Raw genomic sequence first — 22929 nt, 5'->3', positions numbered from 1 at the left:
AGACTTGTTAAAAGAGTGCTGACTGATTTTTTTTCTTTGTAACTAGTGTTTTAATAGTTCAAGATTTATTGTTTAAAAGAAGTCTGTCCAGCATGGGTAACATTCAATACGAAAGGCTCCTTACTAGAAAACAGTTGACTGACCAACTAATGGCACGGCAAAGCATTTTATGAGCCGGTTTAATGTATCACTCTCTTCAAAATCTAGCCAGTGTCTATATCTTTATGGTTATATAACCTTAGTTGACAGCTAAAAATATGTTAAGTGTTCTTATGCGAGGTAGAACGCATATTCATTATTCATAATTCGCATATTTATATTTCAACAGAGACACTTGAGTACTTATATTTTTATCACGGCTTTTCACTGTCATGCTACTTCAACTGGTTATTTGACATGTATGTAATTAAAATTATAATCAATGTTATAATGCAGCTGAAAAGTTTAAGTTTTGTTCCTATGCTTTTTGTGCTTCCCCAGCGATTTGCAGAAAACATTGAAAAGCTGCAGATGAACGTAAATCATGCAAAAACGAGGATTCACTTAAAACAACACCTTAAAATTCAGCAATAACAAAAACAGTCATGACCAACACCGTCAACCTTTTATTTGTATTCTGTCTGCTGTATTTTGTCGAAGTCTCTGTAACCGTGCAGTTCGTTGTTGTTGATCAGTTTCTGTTTGTATTTTGTCTGCTGTATTTTTTCGAAGTCTCTGTAATCGTGCAGTTCGTTGTTGTTCAGTTTGTTTTTATTCTGTCTGCTGTATTTTGTCCGTTACTAGGCAACATAACCCAGAGCTTCGCGAGGCCCTGCGAGTCACGTATTACTAGTTAATGTCTATAATTTTACAAATCAAATGGAAATAACAACGCATTTTTCCGTATATTAAACTTAAACCTTGTTAGCATATTAAGCAATTGACTACGAGCCCGGTTTTTTATGACTGAACAACCAGTGAGGCTCAGCTGAACTGGGTATTACTCTCTAAAAACGAGTGCGAATAATCTTAGTGTTCTAGCAGAAAATATAAGAAGGATGTAGTCAGGAAATTACAATTTTGGATAAGAAAGCCACAAATTTGCGTGCGACCGTGGTCCATTAGCGAAGGGAATGGAAACAATAAAATTTGTACACTGCAGTAAAACACGACGTACAAGCTAAATTAACGCGTTCGTAAGTTGTGACAACATATGTTGTACCCAGGTTGGAAAATAAGTGGGAGTAAGAAGGAGTTAGCAACGATCATTGGTAAACTAAAGAGTCTCGACAGATTTTATCCACTTCAAAATAACTCCACTGGTAGACCCTGATAACTGTTCACCAAATGAACTATGTCGCCGCCAACATCGAGACAGTAGCTTCTTAAGTGACGTTTTGAACTCGGGCATCTTGAAACAGTAAACAACGGGATTCAAAAACGAGTTCGAGTATTGCACTACTATGGTTATTTGCACCCTGAATGAATGCAGGTGAGTTAAGTAGTCTCTAAAGGCAATACTTATACCAGAAGGTAAATACGTAACGATGGACAGGGCTGTTACGATAAAAAGAGTCTTGGCGAGCTTTCGGTGTTGTTCCGCGGTCCTTGAGACATTGGTGGACATTTCGTTGCGTCTCGTTGAGATCCAAATCGCTAGATAGGCGCCAGTTATGATCAAGACCGAGCTGATAACGGTACCAACCGTCAGAATACTGTAGGCATTGTCAATGTTCACATTCACAGTTACATTTAAGAATGCTAGAAACCACACGATTGCGACAGAAACATGGTAGTACCGTGTGCTTAAAGTTCGGTGGCGAAATGGCCACAATATTGCCAACATTCTTTCTAATGAAATTAAAGCCAGGGATAATATGGACGAAATAATTCCAATAACATCAACAATTAGGGCTGTTTTACCAACTATGCTACTAAGTTCCATTTCCATCATCACTGCAATAGCATCCCACAGCCAAAAGATGATTCCTATTCCCACTAAGATGTCAGCAACTGCAAGATTGATGAGAAGATAGCTGGTACGCTTCAGTCGTTTCCGAATGCTCCAAAAGATGTAAACTGTGATAGAGTTGCCAGTGAGTATCAAAACGGTTTCACAGATGTAAACTATCATCCACGGAACTCCCCTGAACAATTGAAAGTGGGTCGAGCTCGTGTTGGTCATTCTTTATCGATACCTTATTATAAAAACAGAGGAAAAGAGTATTTTCTTTTGCACAAGGTAATAGTAGTCTTATTTTCAATAACTGTTAACACCTTATTAGACGAAGTTTAAATTATTAATGTTATTAATTTCTAATCCAACTCGATTCAATTTATTTTTCACAAAGCTTATATAAAGTGCGTCGTCTAAAATAAAAAATCAGATTTACCTTTATTTGTAGCTATTTAGCCCTACTGTTCCAGGCTCAAGTGAAGAAAACACTGCAATGCTTGAAAACACTTAAATGCAGCTCTTTGGAATCATATTGGGAGAGAGAGCAATTTAATACCTAACCTGACACTTGATAAATATTAAAATATTAATCATCTATTTTTGCCAAAACTGAAAAAAGAAATTAAAACATAAAAGTTTCTTGGGTTTTATTGGTACCCATTTTGTAAACACCGAACTGCTCTGCAAATAAACATTACACCAGCTTCCAATAAAATATTAATGTCTTGCAAAAGTTTTCCTTTTTTATGCCAGAAAATATTATTACCATTTAACTGAATAGCATAAATATAATTCACTTTATCTTCTGAAAACAGGGAGCTTTGTATCTTGGATAAATCCAAGTTGTTTGTGGCGATATCTTTTGTTTCAAAATAAACTGGCTTCTTTAAGTCGTACGAGCCCTTTATGGAACGGATACTATACTGTGTAGACTTCTGTTAAATTTAACCACATTACACTTCAATAATGACGATGTTTTTTTAGAGTTTTGCGCTCCTCAGGCAACAGTTCAGAAACTATCCCCCATCCTGAATGCAAGTGTTTTTTACCAAATGGAAAAAAAATGTGGGGAGATGATTTCGTGCGTTATAAAAAACTCCGTGAGAATCTTATAGGCTCGGGTTATTATCGACGCAGCGGGAAAGTAATGGAAAATACATCGATGTTTAATTTAAAATCAGTTAAGTTATTACTCATTTCCCTTGGTTTTAAAGAATTTTCGCAGTTTTTTTCTATGTTATGAGTTTAAAGCAATTTCCTGCAAAGTAATAATTAAACCGCAATCATGTATAAAACCAATATTCAAAGTGTTTTGTTTTTGTCTTTTTGATAAAACGTAAAGTTTTCAGGTTTTAAACCTTGGACGTACGAAAAGGCAAATGAAGGATCCCTTCCTCTCTCTGAGATGTTTTCAAAATTGTTTAGCCTTGGACGCTGAAATTCCTAGATGATATGTTGCCATGATCACCGTGTTTTGACCAGCAGGTTTTATACCCAAATTTTGAATTTCGAAACATTCTTTATTCAAATGATATCTGCAGCAACTTTCCAGAAATGAGTAATTTTAGTAAGTCATGCATGACGAGCCGCGCTCAGGCTCACCACTAATTGGTTTGAATGACGGTTGCTAAGATTAATTTCCTGTTTTAATTTGCCTTTGGTCTGTTGCGTGTTATTCGGCGACAGATCTTGTTGTCAACGCTTGTCACTTACGATTATTTCTCCAGACGACACGAAACAGTTGTTACTTCCGCAACTGTCTGTTAATATGGTTAAATCAGTACTAGCCTGGGTAAATAAATTCGAGCGCGGTCTTTTCAAATTATTCCGCGAAGTTCAGAAGACACGAGTCATCATCCAATGGAGTATTTGCGTGTTTTTTCTCCGGCTCTTGATCGAGAAAAGCATTGGTACATATTTTATTCCAAATTACCTCTTTTAAAGCCTTCGAAGTTTTCGAAGCGAGTGGTATTTGAAAATTTTCCCGACGAGGTCAGAAGAATTAAAGCTTCCCTTCTGACGACCGAGGATGGCGAGCCTTTGTCTTCAGCGAGATGGTTTAGAAGCCAGTATAAAGCAAATTTAACGCAAGATCAGGAGGTTTGCCTTGTGACATCTTTTGGCCTTTATGTTGGAATGGTTGCTCATAAGAACACTTTGGAGGTAAGCAAGGAGTACGATTTTTTTCGCGCACTGCTAAATTCATTCTGCCTCGATGATGTGCGCGCCAAAACAGCCAAAATGCCCGCCAATTCCGATGTGGCGCCCGTGGGAGTTTCAGGTTCACCATCGCTGGAGTTCCCAACACCAACAACTGCAGCTCTAGGTTCCTTAAAGCAGCAGATTTGTCAGCAGGACAAGTTAATTGACAACTTGCAAAGGAACTCACAGGGGGCCCAGACAAACTGTTTGTGTATGGCCTGTGCACATTTACATTTTTATAGAGAATGTATGGAATTTACCGAATGGTTTGTAGAATTGCGTAAAATGGTGCAAAACATTAACAAATTTGTGCTGAATAAATGTTAAGTTTCCTACCTTTTGTGTAGTGTCGTTCTTTTGGCTCAAAATGGCGAATTTGAGTCGATTGAAGGGTATTTTGCTTTCGCTGTTTACTATACATCTAATTATATGGAAAGGGTGGAAACTCCAACAGCTCCAAAGTAGAACACTTCCAGCGCCGAGCCGATTTTCGACCTGATAATCCCATCGCACAGCTTTCAAACTACGCACCAGAAAAGAGGAAGGCTTGACGAATCTTCTCGTATCATTTGATCGAAAATTTATCCAAACGGTCCGGAACAAGCCCTCAAACGAAAACGGGTATCCAAAATTTTTAAGCCGTCCGAATGCGTAGCACCAATTTGTTGTGCCGAAGGGAAACGCTATTCCCCAGCCTCTTTGTGATTGGATACAATTGAACAATGGTCGTTCAAGATTTTGTTTCGTGGATAGGGAGGCAAAGGCAAAACCAATACTCAATAGTATAGGGAGTGATGTCAATTGTGCGACACAACCTAAGGACCCTCGCGCAAAATATGGCAATATTGACGGCGATGCCGAAAGCGATGCATTATCATTTAAATATGCGTCGTTGTAACTTCTATGCGTCGAAGTAAAAGGAGTGCACCGTTGACGTCTGTTTATTTACTTCCAAATACACTCTTTCCGAAGCACCGCTCCCACAAACAATGAAAACCTTTTTCCCTTGCTTTAGCAGTCAACTGTTGATAGCCTTCGCCACAAAAGATTTCCCTGTTCCTCCCTCTCCAGTTACGAGAATATTGTGCCCAGCTTCGGCTATGTGTACGATTTCAGATTGTTCAGAAGTTAATTAGGTTTCGAACCTATAAAATGAGGACTATTTCGGTGATTGCAGCCATAAATGTTTAAAACATCAAAAACAGAAAGAAAAATAAAGGAACTTAAACACGAATACCTTGCCATATTCGTATGTCCCGAAAAAATCCCACTTTTCCGCAAACTCGCGATCGCCTGCATTTTCTGCGCTACGAAAGTCGTGATGGAACTTCGCGGGGTTTTCCCAATCAGCCGGACCTTGACACAAGAATAGCAAATCACAACAACGGTTTTGCACGAGAGTTTCACATGTGGGTGTATAGTTTTGCAATCTCTGTAAAACAACTAGGTGAGATGACTAAAGTCTGATATTTTTTAGGGCTGTAAAATATTTTTTTCGTTGAAAAATGAACGCTGACTTTTATTTGAAGCTAGCTAGCTTTAAAAATGAACTCATACCGACTAGATGTAGGTACTTACTTGTTTTTTAAGTCAGTATGAATATTGCATAATTACTTCGCTGCACTGACAAGTTACAACGACGCATATTTAAATGATAATGCATCGCTTTCGGCATCGCCGTCAATATTGCCATATTTTGCGCGAGGGTCCTTAGGTTGTGTCGCACAATTGACATCACTCCCTATACTATTGAGTATTGGTTTTGCCTTTGCCTCCCTATCCACGAAACAAAATCTTGAACGACCATTGTTCAATTGTATCCAATCACAAAGAGGCTGGGGAATAGCGTTTCCCTTCGGCACAACAAATTGGTGCTACGCATTCGGACGGCTTAAAAATTTTGGATACCCGTTTTCGTTTGAGGGCTTGTTCCGGACCGTTTGGATAAATTTTCGATCAAATGATACGAGAAGATTCGTCAAGCCTTCCTCTTTTCTGGTGCGTAGTTTGAAAGCTGTGCGATGGGATTATCAGGTCGAAAATCGGCTCGGCGCTGGAAGTGTTCTACTTTGGAGCTGTTGGAGTTTCCACCCTTTCCATATAATTAGATGTATAGTAAACAGCGAAAGCAAAATACCCTTCAATCGACTCAAATTCGCCATTTTGAGCCAAAAGAACGACACTACACAAAAGGTAGGAAACTTAACATTTATTCAGCACAAATTTGTTAATGTTTTGCACCATTTTACGCAATTCTACAAACCATTCGGTAAATTCCATACATTCTCTATAAAAATGTAAATGTGCACAGGCCATACACAAACAGTTTGTCTGGGCCCCCTGTGAGGAACTTAGCAAGCTGCCGCGTGAAAATTCAAATGCTTGAAAGTCAGCTTCAAGACGAGCGGTCCGAGGAAAATAAATGCACTCAGCCGTGGCCAGTCGCCCACGACGTCGAGTCAACTTTTAAGGATATTTTCGAGGATGACCAGCTTACAAAATCAGCAGTTAAAAAGAAAATAACTATCAGAGCAAGAAACATTTTTAAGGAGCTCAAAGACGTAGCCGGCAGACATCGTGAAAGCTTGTCATCCATTTTGGGGCATCTTGCATGCGGCGAAAACGACCCTGGAGCAAGGGATCTCCTTGGGGAGATCGCTGATCTTATTGTACAAGAAAAAGGTGTCAAGAAAGCCGTAAAGCTTATCCTTTCAGATAAAGTCTTTCAGACCTTTGTGGACTCAATGGTGGTTCCGGATTGGGTCTTGCTTTACTTTAAGATTAGTGCTCGTTTGCCCGATAACGCCTGGCAAATGCTGTTGAATTTGACAAAGCTCGGCGATACAAAGGTCAGTTGAAAATATTGTTTATGACAGAGGCACTTTAAGTTAGATTAATCATTTTTTATTGCAACTATGTCGGGTCATTTTCACTTGGTAATAAGAACAGAATTATTTTATATATGCTTAAAATGCAAGGTTATATATATGTTGTCACAACATAAAAAACTTGTGCCTAGTAAGAAATTAAACTGTATTTGTGCTAAATATTTTTAAACCTGTTCCACAGTCTTGAATAAAAATGCTGAGATACTTGCACCCACTTTTACATCAGAACCACCTAACTTTTTTGATATCGTTTTTTTCCCCTCTTATAAAGTATTGAAAATATTATTTTCCTTAGTTGCAACTTTGACTGGGGGTCCCTTTAGTCTTTGAATTCATTCACAAAATATTGAGAAAGAAATATGTCTGTCATTAAAAATTGTTTATTTTTAAATATGATAAGATGCTCCAATGTCTTGTGTATATGTATGATAAATGTTGTACTGGGGTTTCCCTTTTTTTTCAATTAAGGAGACAAGCATGGCCGAGTGGGTTGGGGCGCTGGTGTTGTAATCCGGAGGTCCCCGGTTCAAGACCTGCCCTGGCCACTAGCTGGATTTGTTTCTCGGTTGTCCCGAGTTCAAATCCTCGACCACGCTTTGTATATAGCCAACTGGTCTGCCTCCTGCCAGTTGGGATTTTTAACCTTGTTATGTTCATCTAAATATTTGTTTCCTCTGTTTCAGTGGCATGCCTGTAAACTAGCTATCTCGTAGAGATATGAAGCTAAGTGCATGACCACTATAAACACCATTTATTTTTTTATTTTTATAAGCAAGGGTTACCGTTAAGTCAAGTTGAATACTCTTCTCTGTGCCATATATAAATTGTTTATTGTTGAATTTGTTGTTTTCTATAGAAAAGCGAAGATGCTTCAGTGTTGTTGACTAAGAATAAAATCAAGGCTATTCGGAGAGTGATATTCAAAGTGGTCAAAAAGTCATTTGGTGTGAAAAGTTTACCTGAACCTATAACTGGCAGCCAGGTGGACCTTTCCTCAGTTGTCACATGGATCATCAGGGAACAGCGGCTTCACAAAACGGACACTGAGAATATGGAGTTGAACATCAAACTTGATGGCAGACCATTTTGGGGTTTGTGTTTTTTAAATTTTTCACTTAAAGACAATCAGCTAAATCTAAGTATGAGGAGCTGCATTAAAAAAAACAGCTAGTGCTGATGTTGCATCCTTTAAAATAATATTGCCATTTATTTATATCTCAGCAAATTTGCAGAAACCTGGTCGCAAGGTTTTTGCTTGAACTCGGGCGAAAGCCAGCACCAATTTAAGCCTAGCCAGCAACCTTAACTTGAGGGGGCTTGATGTCAGGGATGGTTTTGGCACCTTGCCCAGGCTCTGGGCTATCCCCTGGTGTCCAGCTGGTGAGTAGCCGTCAAAACTTGGGGTGAAGGGAAGGGGTCACTTTTGACTGCTGGGCCCCTTTGACTAAGTTTGTGTGAATTTTGAATGCCCTTCATAGTCTGTAAATATTTTGAATGACACCAGTCCAGGGTTCCCTGTATAGAAGGTACCCTGCTGACCTGGCAGCTGACAGCTGGGCTCCTGAGCTGACAACCTTCTGGCCTGGGGGAAGGGCAAGGGACTTGTAGTGACCCAGCGGCAGGGTGTTTTGAGCGGCAGGTGCCAGGTTCTTGTAAAATCATAAGTATTCCTTTATTTAATTTTTTTCAATGAAAAATTGAAGTCAAATCAAATTATTGCAATAACTATGATGATGTTTACATGAGATTGTAAAAGATTATATATATATGTTTATAGTGGTCATTCACTTAGAAATAATCTTTATTTTATTCTGTTCTTCAGGCAAGGACCAAGTGATGATTGGTATTGTCCCCATTGGAAGCCCAAACCTTCCAGAACAGAGTGCCAAATCAGTTTACCCACTGGCCATAGCAAACTGCAAGGAAGACAGGTAATAAAAACAGGTAAAAAGGTTATCAGCTCCTAGTTTATTTTTTTTTCTCAGTAGATCAGTAGTAGTAGTAGAAGTCTAAAGAAGCTAGTCACAACAGACGTGTGGCTCCTAAAAAAAATAATAGAATCATTATTAACTAAATGTTATTAATTGTTTCAATGCTGTTATAGCCCCTTTTTAAATCATCTTGCATCATTCAAGGATTGACCAAATAACCATGTAAATATTGTTCAGGTTAATTACCAGTGGATGTATAACCAGATGTTTATATACCTTTTTATGGAATACATAGGAACAATATTCGTTGCCTGTTGAAAGATCTGAATAGACAAAAGGCCATTCTCAAGAATCATGGACTATGTGTAGATGGAAAGTTCTACAAGTTTAAATTCACAGGTCAGTAACAAGGGTTTAATAAGAGGATTGTTTTGACCATTGCAGTGCAACCCAAATGCTTTATTGTTACTAAAATAATTCTTATTTGATGTGATGACAAAAATGTCTTGGGTAAAAGATTTGTATATAATGCCTTACAGTTTAATCCTGGTTTCTAAAAACAGGGCTTGAACCCGCTCCAATTGGGAGTACATTAGGCATGAGTGCATTAGGCCACTGCACCTCCCTTGAGAAACATATGGTTCCATCATATTTGTTTTATTAAATTAATTTATTATTTTTAACAGAAGTGAAAATAGAAAACAATATAATTTTACTTTTTAAATTTCTATTGCTTTTTATAGTTACGTTGGACTACAAGGCCCTTCTGCTTCTTGCTGTGAAAAAGGATGATGAAAATTTTAAATTAGCTGGAACAGGATTAGACGTTGAATTTTGCATATTCTGCACAGCCATACGGGTAGGTTATGATTTATATTTATTTTGTCATCTCAAAGGAATGGAGTGTTTCAAAATTAATGAACATCAATCTGCTGGTCACTAGCTGTAATTTGAATATTGTTTATCAAGTGAAAATTTATTTTTTTTGACTTAAAGGACTGCATTTCATTGAGGCATTAAGCAAGTTATATTGTTAGACCTGCCAGGTAAATATATCAAACTGAGAGGGTGGCTTTAGCCTTAAAATCCTTTACACTAAATGTAATTAAACTCTGATTTAGAAATGCAGATGCCCCAATTCTGATTCCCATGAGACTTGTGTTACATGCTTCCAGGAAAGTAAAGGAAACATTGGAAAGTAAGTGAAACTGTATGATAAATGGTAGTTATTATTTTTCATTGATTTTATAATATTTAACACTTATTCTGTTTTTTTTTTTAAATAATTAATTAAACCCTGTTAATAACCCTTTTTCATTCTAAATGACTCCAATCTATTGACACAGGCCAATAACTTAAGAAAAGCTCCAGGCCCTAATATTTAACACAAATCATAACACCACCACACACACCATGCACTCAATATAAGGAATAATTATTTAATATAATCAACAAACATAAAGTAGAGGTTTAACTTATTACTGTTCTTTTATTTCCTTTCTTTTCAGCTGGAAGGGTATTCGTGATGACCTTGATTTTCTGTTAGAGGAGGAGTTGAGTGAAGTAAATTTATGTGCACTACACTGCGAGATGCGGAACACCGAGTGGGTCATTGGCTCTGTTGGATTGATGTCTTACCACTGCAATGCATTAAAGGAACTGAATGCTAAACTGTCAGAGCTTGGACCAGGGAACTTTAAAGACAGCTATGTTAAAATAAAGGAGAAGAAGAAACAAGAAACCTGCATTAATAGAAGTAACATAAAAGTCAGCTCTATGTCAGGTACGCAACATGAATTTATCGTTTGGTAGTACTTATAATGCCTCTTTTTAAGAACTTCATTTTCCAATACTATTGTGAACTTTACCTTTTTCCAGGTCCAACTGAGAGAAAATTTCTTGGTAATATTGAAGATATAGTGAGAGCTGGACTACCATTTTCAAAAGTCAAGGATTATTACAGTGATCGAGAAATGGCAGAGAGCTTTCTTCTAAATAAGCTATCTTTTTGTGTTGAGGCCCAAAAGGTATGAATAATTTTTATATGCAATTCAGAAGCTACTGAATGACTCAGTTAATGAATTTAGTGGTTCAGTGAAATAAATTAATTCAATACTGTGACTATATATCTTGGGGATCTGTGCATTACATGATTAGATTATTTTGTTTGCATTTACATTTTAAGTGTGGCAAGCAATCAAGTTGACTGGTACTGAACAGAACAAAAATCAGTTCTTAAAATTGGTCCTTTTCCTAGTTTTGATATATATTAATGTTTGCATTATAGTATTTTTATGACATGCTCTCTGATGGTTCTTTTGAACGTGATTATGGAACGCACCAAACAAAAGTGACCCTTAATAGATCAGGTAAGTAAAATCAAAGTAAAGAAATTACCTTTCTACGTCATAATAACGATGATCATGCTTAAACAACGGTATTAAATAATAGAAAAGGATAAAACATCTTGATGTTTCAGTAATCTCATGACAACATAATCAAGGTTTTGAATGATAGAAAATATAAAAATAAATAAAAATACTATATGTTATTGTTATTGTTTTAAAGAAGTAATTAAATATGGTCCCTTTGCAGATGCTTTAGGTCAACATATTGCTGCCCAAGAATCATTTTGGCAACAAAAAGAGCAACTTATAGATGACGTTTTAACTGAGTGTGATGGGAATCCATTAAAAGATGACAGACTTTCTACTTTTGCAGCTGAGATTCACATTGAGCTAATGACATTGGTATGTAAGGAAATGTCTATTCTATCACTAAAATACATGTTCAAATGTAGTACTAATATGGGGTATATTAAAATCCCCAGTACAACTTAATTAAAATGTTATCCCGCTAGGTGAGGGGATCAGTTGGGGGGAGCTGTCCTGCTATGATTTTTGTCACTTAAATAAGCTTTACTCATTCTTGCTTCATGTAGATGGCTAAGCAGTGGAAAGAAATAGCCCTTGTTCTGCGTGACCGGCATTTTGATGAGAATGAAGACTCGGAAATTGACATTTTTGATGTTCAGGTAAGGTGAAAATTGACATTTTGAATTAAAGATCAATATACTTTTGTTATATTGCCACCCTTTAGTTCACCTATCAAAACCCTTAACCACCCTGGCTACCATTTAATCTGTCTTGGTGCCCCTTTGTTTAACAATGCATTCATTTCTTCCTTGCATCCATTCTTATTTTGATCTGTTTTAAATATTTTTCCTGTTCCTTCTCATTTTTATTTCCATAGTGCAAGCACTGGGGGCTTGTCCTTAGGCACATCTTTGGAGTTACTCTGGGAACTGGTGATTATGGCCATCTAACCATAGAGCATGCACCTATGCTAATGCGTCGCTTTCGATCCCTGAACCGGTATTCTAATCAAGGTTTTGAGGCAGCCCATAAACTTGAAAGACAGCTTTATTCAAGGGCAACAAATCATGACTGTCTAATTCCAGCATCATCTTGTAAGTAAAATCCATATAATTAAATGTCAAGTAGAAAGGTTTAATTTTAATGCAATCCCCCCGGCCCCCCTTATTCTTTCCTGTTTATTCCCAAGCTACATGGCAGTATAGTGCAGGGCAATTATATTTGGATTCACTTTACTTCTCCAACACGGTTTTGAACATGCCTTGACTTCCAGATTGACTGGAGATAAGCCTCTTTACGTTTACTTTCGCTGCAGAAGTTTATAAGGTGTTATTAATTTTCTTTTTCCCTATAGTGGAAGACATTTTAGTTCATAGTTACTGTGAACGACTTCTTTCAGTCCGATACGCATTCCGGGAAGCTAAGGAAGCTATCACATCAGGTCGGTGTTAGTACTGTGTCCATGTGCATGTGTACGTTAGACTAACGTATCGTCTTCTTGTTTTTCGTATCTATTGCTGAATCCCTCGACAGTCAATCACTAATTCGTATGTCTTGTACAATGTGTAAAGTGTTGACGGGCCTGCACGACTCCTGCGGTTCGCAAAGAGAACAGTGTCTGAAGCCTTTATAGTTTAGCTTTGATTAGCGTGTCTTTTAGGGATTTTCCTTTGCGATAAGATATTAGGGGAGGCTCCTTGAAAATATTTCTTAAATGTGGTTGGTTCTGTGTAAGGTGCCATTTCCCATGAGTATATTCTTAAGGTTGGGCAACGCCGGGTGGTATTGCGTTACAAAGGGTAGTATTTTCTTACGTGCTGTTATGTTTTTCGGTTCGTTCGTGTTTGAATGGTCAGTTTTTTGTTTTTAATTTTTTAAAATCCATTCTTATTTCAAAACGTAGGAAGAAGTTTCTATTACCGAGGTTGCGGGTGGAAAAAGAAAAATGTGCAGTGGACAGAGGAAGATAAGAAGTGGATTCACAAGATAAACGACCTGCTGGACATGATGCTTGGGTCAGATCATCTGATGTACGGGCAGACAGAGGACACCAAGTACTGTGTTGTTAAGCCTCAATCCATGCCGTCGTACGAGTACAATCACCAGAATTGGGAAGATCAGTTTAGTTTGGAGGAACAGGAAGAGTTACCTGCAAAGCCTTGCGAAACTCCCGAGCCTGCTAAAAAGATCCCGAAACTGTCTACCACACCCCCAGCTAAGCGCTCGTTGAAGATGAAGCAAGGAACATCGATGCAAAGGTCAACAGTGGTTAGAAGGTTTATTCAACTGCCTACCAGTACTCCAATCCGCGTCCCACGTGTTCCAGGGTGGGGTGGAACGTTTGGCAACGTGACGCTTACCAACACTTGTCCTATTGATAACTTACTTACCATTGTGTATCTTCGTTTGAAAGATGTACCGAAAACTTCAGAGAAACTCTCTACACTATCGGATCCTTGGGCCAAAGATTTGATAACTGTAGAGCGGTTGTTCGACCAGCACGAGTTTACCCAGGCCAAGGTAGAATGGTTGCGCCCTTTACCGCAGTTCGACTTCAGCGTGACGCGTGGAACGATTGATGTTTGGGGAAATGAGTTCGATCTTTTCTGGCAACGTTGCGAATCAATGCTTAAAACTGCTGCCAGGTCAACTTGTTCTTCGCAGCAATGCCCCAGGAAGGAAGAGCTCATTTCTACAAATGGAATTCACCTTACTGAGATTTCCACCCAAGGGTTGGCAGAATCCTAGTCGAGGCAGCGATCAGAGAATGGCAACTGCCGGCTCCTAGACAGTGTGGAAAAGAATTCGCTCAACCACCACCTTCAACTGCCGATGCAATTCTTGGACCGCCACGCCTAAATCTATCCTCCGGCCAGATGTACCAGCCGTTTGTTTGCAATGGAATTCGCACCTTCACCCAGAGAAAATTTTTTCCTGAGATGCCATTCGCTCTACCAATTTCTCTCCATCACTTTGCCACCAACGGCCTTATTACCGAGCCTCATCAACTACCAGATACCATTATTCTCCAAAACAAACAGTATGAATTAGGTGGGTGTACATTCTGGAATGGTCAACACTATAGTGGCTGCTTCAGATTCCAGTCGCAGTGGTTCCATTACGATGGGCTTCCCGAGAGCAGATCCCGAGGTTCCGGTGTTCTAGCTACATCTCTTAAAGCGATGAGATCACGTGGCTATGTGCTTTCATCATGCGTGTACTTTGAAGTTTACACAAAGAAAGGTGAGGCCTTAATTATTTTAATACCAATTTCTTATTCATCCACTAGGTTATCGTAATGCAAGGTAATACAGCTAGATTGTCTGGCCAGTGCAGCAATATTAGTAATGCAAATCTCAGGCGCATCTTCTTTACTGCCGCGAATGGTCTTTGCGATTGTTAAATTCTGAACGGGAGCTATAAATAACTTTCATTGTTTAGAGTTTCAGGCACGTGCTTTTATGTCGGGTGTGTCGCCTGATAAAAAGCAAGTGATCGGGTGAGTCGCCTTCGCTTAGTGCAAGGAAACTTTCTAAACCGTGTATAGTTTATTATGGCTCTTTTGATTGCGAGGAAACCTTTAAATTATCTCTAAGAAAGTATCGTTGTTTGGTATGTTTATTGTTTGGTATGTTTATTTTTACATGCCTGTTGCACTGAGTTCTCTCGCAGAGCATAAGTTGTATAACCACGGCCAAAGTTCTACTGCACGTGCTTTTCTGGGTGTGTCGCCTGAGAAAGGCAAGCGATCGGGTGAGTCGCCTTTGCTTAGTGCAAGGAAACTTGGTATGTGTGTATTTTGTAGGTGAAAAGGCTTTTATAATGAAGAAATCTTAAACTGTTTTTTTTTTCCGCAATTTATTTGGATGGGGCAGAGTAATTTTTCTTTTTAACAGTACACTCTTACATTTATAATTTGCTAAGTTGAGAAATACAGGTGATGTAGCTACGTTCTGCACGTGCTTTTCTGGGTGTGTCGCCTGAGAAAGGCAAGCGATCGGGTGAGTCGCCTTCGCTTAGTGTATGAATGTTCATGAATAAAGCTAATATTCATAAGAAGAAACATATTCTATGCAACATGTGCAGGTTTAAAATATTCAATTTGTTGTTATACTAACGTTTTTTCTTTTTGTTTGTTTGTTTTTTGTTTTGTTTTTTGTTTATACACAGGATGAAACAGGAGACTCAACAGATTTTTGTTGAAGGTGCAGAACATCCAGCCCAAATGTTACAGATGTCAGAATTAAAATTTTAGTTTCGTCTTCCCTGGAAAAAGGGTGACCTTTACCCAACCGCTCCACCCCTACCTTTGTCATTGCGCCTAATATTCTTCCCCCATTTATTTAAGTTCAAAACCCAATTGATAACTGCGTCTTGCGGCTGTGGTCAATCATTATTTAATACCCCGACAATCAACATACTGAAAAGAAAAGACGCGTACATTGAAAATTCCACCAGTTACAAGCCATTTTTAACCTTCTTAAAACTATTTTTTCGGTGTAATCGTAATCTTCCAGTATTGATAAATGTGCAAACATTGCACCGAAAAGATAAAAAAGAATTACGCGTAGTTGCTTAACTGAATGTCATACTAAAGCCTTTTGTACATATAAACGTAGTTGAAATTTTCCGCATGCGGAACTCTGGAGAATATTTGGCCACCAAATCAACTCCAACTCGCGTGTCGCCCTTCCTTCCTTTTCCTTACACACGACCTTGCTCATGGAGGTTGGACGTTTCTGTAGGCTGTTTAGAAAACCTGCCAAACCCGATGATCTGGCCATCGCTTTCCTCTCCTCCAGAGATCCACCTTTGGGAATACTTTGTAGACCAGAAAACGTTTCCTCTGTTTTAAGTTGCATTCCTTCGTTCTGATTTAAGATTTCCCTCATCCATTGAATATTGTACATTTTGTATGATATTTTGATGGTACTGGACCTGTAGGGAAGTTTCCGATGGGGCTGGAATGAAACGGAATGAGGTCCGAATTCTGCGTGTCCGTGTAGTTCGTAGAGAAGATGCTGAAATAAATCACTAGGACAAAATGCATCTTCAAGACGAACCCATTTACCTGTAGTATAAAAGTAAAATAATGGTGATTTTTTGAGCATCGAAGTCGCCTTGCAATTGCCTCACTTTAATTTCGTTAGGAAAGTGTTCTGTATAATTTTAGCTCACGCTAAACACTGTTTGGTCCTAGTTCCATAGACAAATAATTTTCTCTTGTAACTAATTATACAAAACCAAAGCTGTCGTATCGGTAAACTATATAAAAGAATGCAACATCACATAGTAGAAGAAACGTAGCGTCACGTTTAGTAAGAATCGAACCGCGGACTGAATTTTATAGGCAGTGTTCTTTTTTTGAGAATCTTGAATTTGAAGCCAAATCAAATCCACGTGCATTTTCCTTTCAATATTTAGGTACGTTTCTGTATTTTATTCGGAACAGGAAAATACCCAATCAAAATTTGGGGGCCTGGGGACGAAAATAATGTGACTCAATAGTATATTGTGACAACGATTCAGTCGGAAAAACTGGTAAAAGTAGTGTGGCAGTATCGGCCGTCATAGTCACAGTAGTCAATACAAGCAGTATAACTAATTTTTAACTTACCTGGCAAAGCAGGGTGAAGGGCTTCTCCTACGCGCTCGGTTAAAGACGCGATCCAGGATTTGTATAGTTCAAGCCTCGCAGGGCTGATCTTTTTCGCTTCAGGGAGTGTGACTGTCTCTTCTGAACTGTCGTAAAAATCCAGGCGCCTCCCATCGAGAGTCAGTCCGTGTTTAGTTAAGCCGTGCTTTATGGTTGTCCTTGAGGACTTGAAGCGGCGGTGACAAGATGGACATTTCACATCGCAAGTAAATCGGTTTTTCATGATTTTCCAATTTCTAAGCCAAAACTCATGTATCGTCGACGTACAGATGCTGGGACAATTGAGCCGTGTAAATTGTCTATCAACAGCACACTGGGCAGCAGCAGTAATAGTTTAAAATATGCGAAATCTTTAAACTCGTCACTGATGAAATAATCCCCTTTATAATATAATCCCCCTTTACTAGTCAGTGATTAGTATTTTGTGGTTCGCAATCAATATTGTCTTTCACAAAAACTATAAAGAAAAAATGGATCAGGAAAAAAAACAAGGCATTAAAAGAGAAAGGCACACTAAAGAGGATAGGAAAAAGTATAAAAAACAAAGGAAACTCAAAAAGAAACAAGCTAAAAAGGCTTCGGTAGTAGAAAAGTCTGCCGCCGCTGTTGCTGTTGAATCACCAACAATGCCGAAAGCCAATTATTTTTCGAGGGCCCGCACAATGGTAAAAATGGCAGTGGGTAGGAATCCGCGTTCGACTTTCTTGACACCATATCTTCGATCAGCCGTTCTTCCCAGTAGGATAAGCAACAAGGGTACGCTAGGACCAGTGCGCCACCAGCCGAAGATCACAGTGCCAGAATTATCTCGCTCCATGCTCTCGTCTCCTGACGAGAAAGAAATCGTACTCGGGGAAGGAACATATGGTGTAACGCGCCTTATGTACTTTAACGGCAATTTTCCAGTGGCTGTTAAAGAATTTAAAATGAACAACGTTTATGAAGTCAAAAAGGAGGCAGGAATTATTTCTGAACTTCAAAAAGAACATCACCCAAACTTGCCCTACGTTTTAGGCGTTTGTATGAAAGAGAAACCATACTTAATGGTATCTCAATTTTATGGTAAGGCCAAGAAGTCCTTTTCTTTACTGAAGGCAATTGAATACGGTATAATCGAATTCGATCATATCGAAAGAATTTTTAAGCAAATTGTGGATGCTATTCGCTGCCTTCACGAAGCCGGTTGGCTACACAACGATATAAAAGAGAACAATGTACTAATGCATCGAACGCCGCAAGAGTGGAAACCAGTTGTAATCGATTTTGGCAAAAGTAGACCACGCTCTAATCCAAAGCGGTATGAACTAACAGAGGTTCAGAAGAAATTTTACAAAAGTAAATATCCGTGGATTGCCCCTGAGCTTATTGGTGGTACGCACACACAGTCTCCAGCCAGTGACGTTTTCTCTTTGGGATTTCTGTTGCAAAAAATGTTGGGCAAGTTTGTCCGACGTAATGATTGTTTAGAGAGCGTCAGTAACAAATGTCTCGCCCGCGCTCTGCATGTTAGAATATCCCTTAAACAGCTTATAGTTGAACTATGAGCTTATTTTATCTTTAAAGACAAAAAGCGTGCGTGTATTTAATTTTATCTTTTAGCGCTCTTGTAAAAATAAAAATTGAATTTGATTTATATTGTATCTGGTATGGCCTATACTACGTTATTTTGCGGCAGGGTGCTATCGGTGCTATACTGAATTTTTCAGTGGAGAAGTTTTGAAACCTTTTTGAATACATTTGACGACTTGTATCAGCATGGGACTTTATGTCTCGTCGGCGTATGTTTCAGTTAATAAGCCGTTGACAGATTAAGTCGATAAACGTGTTAGTGACTATCACGAAAAGATGTTCATATTTCCAGATGGATGTGGGTTTTATCTGTCAGCAGTGTACGCGCCAGTGAATTCAAACAAAAGCGTCCAGGTCAGATGGGGGACGAATTTTCCCCCATATTTCAGTTGCTAAGGCTCGCGGCTCGCCATGATTAGTGCAATTATGAATAAGAAAATAGGAAGGAAATAGTAAAATTTAAGTAAACGAATCCAACATCAAGCATTTTACTTCATTTTTTTAACAAGAAGCTCAAAGAGCTTGAAATAGGGCCTGGTAGACTGACCGCCAACAGTAACTGATTTTTGCATGAAAGGTACGGCGCCGCACAGTAAAACCTTCCAAATGACCGGCCGTGTGTGACGCCAAATTTTTACAGTGAGGGCACAATAAAACACCATACATTAAATACTACCATTATAACTTAAACCGACTTTTGCCCCAAAAGCTTGAGACTTCCTCATTGCCACATTTCTCATCTAATGCTATATTCTGGAAATTTGGTGGTCACGTTGTGCATTTTTTGATCCAACAACTAACATGTTGGACCTTGTTGAAATTGCCCAACAACGAAACGTGTTGATTGGGTAATCTGCTTGATTGTTTCACACAGGTTTTCAAATGTCGGAACGTGTTGCACAAACGTTTGACTTGACACACTCTTCATGCAAATTGTCAACAACCTCCAGTATCAGCAGTATGTCTAACTTGAACACTTACATTTGGAGCCCCTCGTATTAGCTACCAATTCTTGAGCGCACAAAATGGAACCTTAAGCAGACACATAAGTGTATTGCGGAGTTACTTTTAAGCTGTACAGTCAACTCTCTTAACGGACACCTCCATAAGATGAAAACCTGGTGTTGGTCCCGTCCCTGCCGTTTTTCAGTAACGTATCCCACTATAAGACGGTCACCTCTCTAATACGGACAGTTGGTAGCTGGCAGAAAAATTATTTCTCAGATCTAGACATTTCCTTGACCAAAAAGGTAATCAGTTTGCTGGAAATTAAAGTTTGAATGACAAGTATAAAGATTAATCCAAACGGCCGGCATTGTCAAGTTTGCCTCATTTTGTTATGATAAAGTATCTTGCCCAACATAACATTTCCTACAATTTTAGCCAAAGATGGGTGATAATACGATTCCAGCCTTTTCAAGCAATCGATTGTGGATCAAAACGTTTCGACTGTTTCACCAAAGCCTTACATCAACATTACCCAGCTCTGTGTCCATGTTATGTAGGATAAGTTTTCTTTAAGCTCGTGGTGGTAATTAATGTGTCTCGACTATATTGCGAAACCGGTTACGTCTCGCCAGATACGCGCTAGTAATGACCGATACTGACCAGATGATGGTAACAGCTATTAAAGAAATAAATCCATCTGCAAACCAAATGAATCCGACATACTGACCCACCTTGACTCTAACAATGTTCTAGTCAACTCTCAACATGGCTTCAGCCGGAAGTTTCCTTGTGAAATCTCAGCAATCAGCTCATAACTGCAATTGGGAAAATTGCCAAGGCACTTGACAATAGTAAGCAGATAAGGGTCATTTGCTTTCTTCGATACCTTCCGAATTCCTGGTATGGTAAACACAGTGGATGGAACATTAGGATAAAAACTTGGGCCAAGAGATGGAATGTTATGAAGATTACTGACTTGAAATGATTGCTTAATATGTTGGCTTTTCCATAGTTGTCATTAACATCAGCACCGCATTATCTTTCAGTGGAGGAATTCCAACATCATGAGATTTCTTAGATTTAATGTAAGACCACAAACGCTTCGATGGTACTGGCCTATTGGATCTCAATTTCTCCGGAGCTGTTAACAAGTCTCAGACACATTCATTGTGTGCAGTCATCACTTGTTCTTTACACTTTTTCAAGTCACTAGGATGTCTGATCTGGTAAATCTTGCAAACACCCGGTTTTAAGCGCTACCTTTTACTTCGAAATGTTCTTTAACCTCTATGGGTCTCTTGGTGATTTGACTGGTTCACTTTGGGTCAACTGATTGTAATGAATTCACAAATGGAACTTTAATTCCATTCGTTATCTCAGACTTCCATTCTTCAAATAAAGAATGAACATAATATTCAATTGGCGGCTCGATCCAAAACTAGAATTATGATTGAATTGATCTTTGGCTTAAAAGACGTCAAGCTTGATCATGTTTTGCGACAAGGCTCTCTTTCTCAGTCTAGCAGAACTCCTTAACGTATCTCGATATTCTTCATGGACCTTAAAGTAACGCCACTGGCTGCCTCTGATGAATTGTCATTAAACGAAAGCCGTTGTCGTGGACAACTACACAGTAGCTTCTTTAGCGAGTTCTTAAACTCCGGCATCCTGAAACAGTAAATAACTGGATTCAGAAACGAATTTGCGTATTGTGCTGCAAAAGTGATTTGCACCCTGAATGAATGCATATGCTGTAGGTAGACTCTAAGAGCAATAATGATACCAGCAGGCAAGCAGGTAATAACTGAAAAGGCCGTCACGATAAACAGAGTCTTGGCAAGCTTTCTGTTTTGTTCCATGGACCTGCAAGTATTGTTTGGAAACTGGCTACGTTTTGTTGAGATCCAAATCGCCAGATATGCACCAATAATGATCAGGACTGCACAGATAATTGTGATAGCCATCACAAAATTTAATCCATAGTCGCGTTCTGTGAGATAGACATCAATAGTTACATTTACAGTTGCGATTAAGGAAGCCAAGAACCAAACGATTCCAACACAAATATGATAGTACCATGTGTTCATAGTTCTATGGCGAAATGGCCACAAAATCGCGAGCATCCTTTCCAAAGAAATTAAAGCCAAGGATAATATAGAAGATACTACTCCTACAGTATCAACGAACACGGCTGTTTTTTCTACATAATTAACGTGCTGGAGTGTCATTGCAGTGGTGATGTGAAGAGACAGAAACAAAGTAATTGCTATTCCTACTAAGAAGTCGGCAACTGCAAGATTAATGAGAAGATAGCTGGTGCGCTTCAGTCGTTTCCGAATGCTCCAAAAGATGTAAACTGTGATAGAGTTTCCAGTGAGTATCAAAACTGCTTCACAGGTGTAAACAACTATCCACGGAACTCCTTTAAACAAATGGAAAACGTCAGGGTCTGTGTTGTTCATTGTCGATCCAGACCTGAGGTTGAAAAAAAGGCAAAACAGAAAATGTTTCGCAACTCAGTGTATTCTATGAGTATTCCAAATTTTTTTCTGACCAAAATGCACGGATTGCCAAACAAAAGTTTGTAGCCAGTGATATTTTTCGAGTCATGTCTTTACTTGTACTGAAAATGGATGGAGTTTCTTTAGAAAAATGTTTTGAATAAAAAATGTCGTGATTATCTTGAGAATCATTAGTATTCCACAAATGAAAATTTCATCCATTTAAACGAGTAATAATTCAGATCTCCTACTGTAATGGTATCGCAGTAAAATTCGTTTCTAAAATTCTGAGCAACTCTCGATTTGTTTCAAAATTATGTTTGACGTTATCGATATCTTTTGTAACATCCTGATGTACATGTAATGTTGCTTATTCACTGACAACCTTTATTTATTGTCGTTCAGTGGACCTACTGCTACATGAGACAATAAAAAAACTGAATTAGCATTTCCTTTACCGATTTAAATAATCATGAAGAAAACATTAAGATTTGATGGCTGCACGACCTTTTTCAACGAGGCTAGAATTTCTATCAATCCAAAACATAGTTCAGTGTTTTTGACGTTCCTAGGTTCAAAGTTTGAAGTTCCTATGATTTCTGTTTTAAAAAATCAGTGAGATCTTATTCAAACATCTTTCTCACTGTCACTTACCTTGGTTTTAGTTCTTTATGTTCCCCTGTAGACCGACCTGATCTGCTTCTTAAATTAATTACTGGCAACACCAAAATTCGATAGCTAAATTATTTCATATGTATCTGTTAGGTAAAAAATCAATTATCTCAGATCCACACATTTCCTTGACGAAAAATGTCAGTAATCAGTGCTCACACGGTCACAAAATACCTTGCCTTTATGGCTTTTCTATGTATAAATCAAACTAGCTTGAAAGACACAGCTGGAAATTGAAGTTTGAATGACAA

General features: G+C 38.6%; 4 protein-coding genes across 4 annotated transcripts; 1 reads left to right on the top strand and 3 right to left on the bottom strand.

Annotated features, from left to right (window-relative positions):
- Nucleotides 1-271: 271 nt before the first annotated feature.
- Nucleotides 272-21216, bottom strand: LOC144661693 (somatostatin receptor type 2-like). Its single transcript, XM_078522503.1, has 2 exons — nt 20237-21216; nt 272-2177 (listed from the first exon to the last, which is right to left on the bottom strand). Exon 2 carries the CDS (start codon nt 2162-2164, stop codon nt 1256-1258), a length of 909 nt encoding a protein of 302 aa, XP_078378629.1. The 5' UTR covers nt 2165-2177; nt 20237-21216; the 3' UTR covers nt 272-1255.
- Nucleotides 6517-14080, top strand: LOC144645781 (uncharacterized). The gene is made up of 14 exons (XM_078505330.1): nt 6517-6987; nt 7883-8117; nt 8849-8957; nt 9253-9356; nt 9701-9816; nt 10079-10155; nt 10466-10740; nt 10836-10984; nt 11245-11326; nt 11553-11707; nt 11899-11991; nt 12210-12426; nt 12687-12773; nt 13236-14080. Exons 1-14 carry the CDS (start codon nt 6517-6519, stop codon nt 14078-14080), a joined length of 3015 nt encoding a protein of 1004 aa, XP_078361456.1.
- LOC144649257 (uncharacterized) lies at nt 15779-17368 on the bottom strand. Its single transcript, XM_078508730.1, has 2 exons — nt 16950-17368; nt 15779-16403 (listed from the first exon to the last, which is right to left on the bottom strand). The coding sequence occupies exons 1-2, from the start codon at nt 17209-17211 to the stop codon at nt 15919-15921; spliced, it is 747 nt and encodes a 248-aa protein (XP_078364856.1). The 5' UTR covers nt 17212-17368; the 3' UTR covers nt 15779-15918.
- On the bottom strand, nt 21038-22804 carry LOC144645770 (somatostatin receptor type 2-like). The gene is made up of 2 exons (XM_078505320.1): nt 22661-22804; nt 21038-21980 (listed from the first exon to the last, which is right to left on the bottom strand). Exon 2 carries the CDS (start codon nt 21965-21967, stop codon nt 21038-21040), a length of 930 nt encoding a protein of 309 aa, XP_078361446.1. The 5' UTR covers nt 21968-21980; nt 22661-22804.
- Nucleotides 22805-22929: the final 125 nt, after the last annotated feature.

Source organism: Oculina patagonica, chromosome 1, assembly GCF_052425735.1.
Source record: "Oculina patagonica isolate OP01 chromosome 1, crgOcupat, whole genome shotgun sequence".
Classification (NCBI taxonomy): domain Eukaryota; kingdom Metazoa; phylum Cnidaria; class Anthozoa; order Scleractinia; family Oculinidae; genus Oculina; species Oculina patagonica.
The sequence above is the reverse complement of the archived record's forward strand: the minus strand, read 5'-3'. Positions and strand labels throughout refer to the sequence as shown.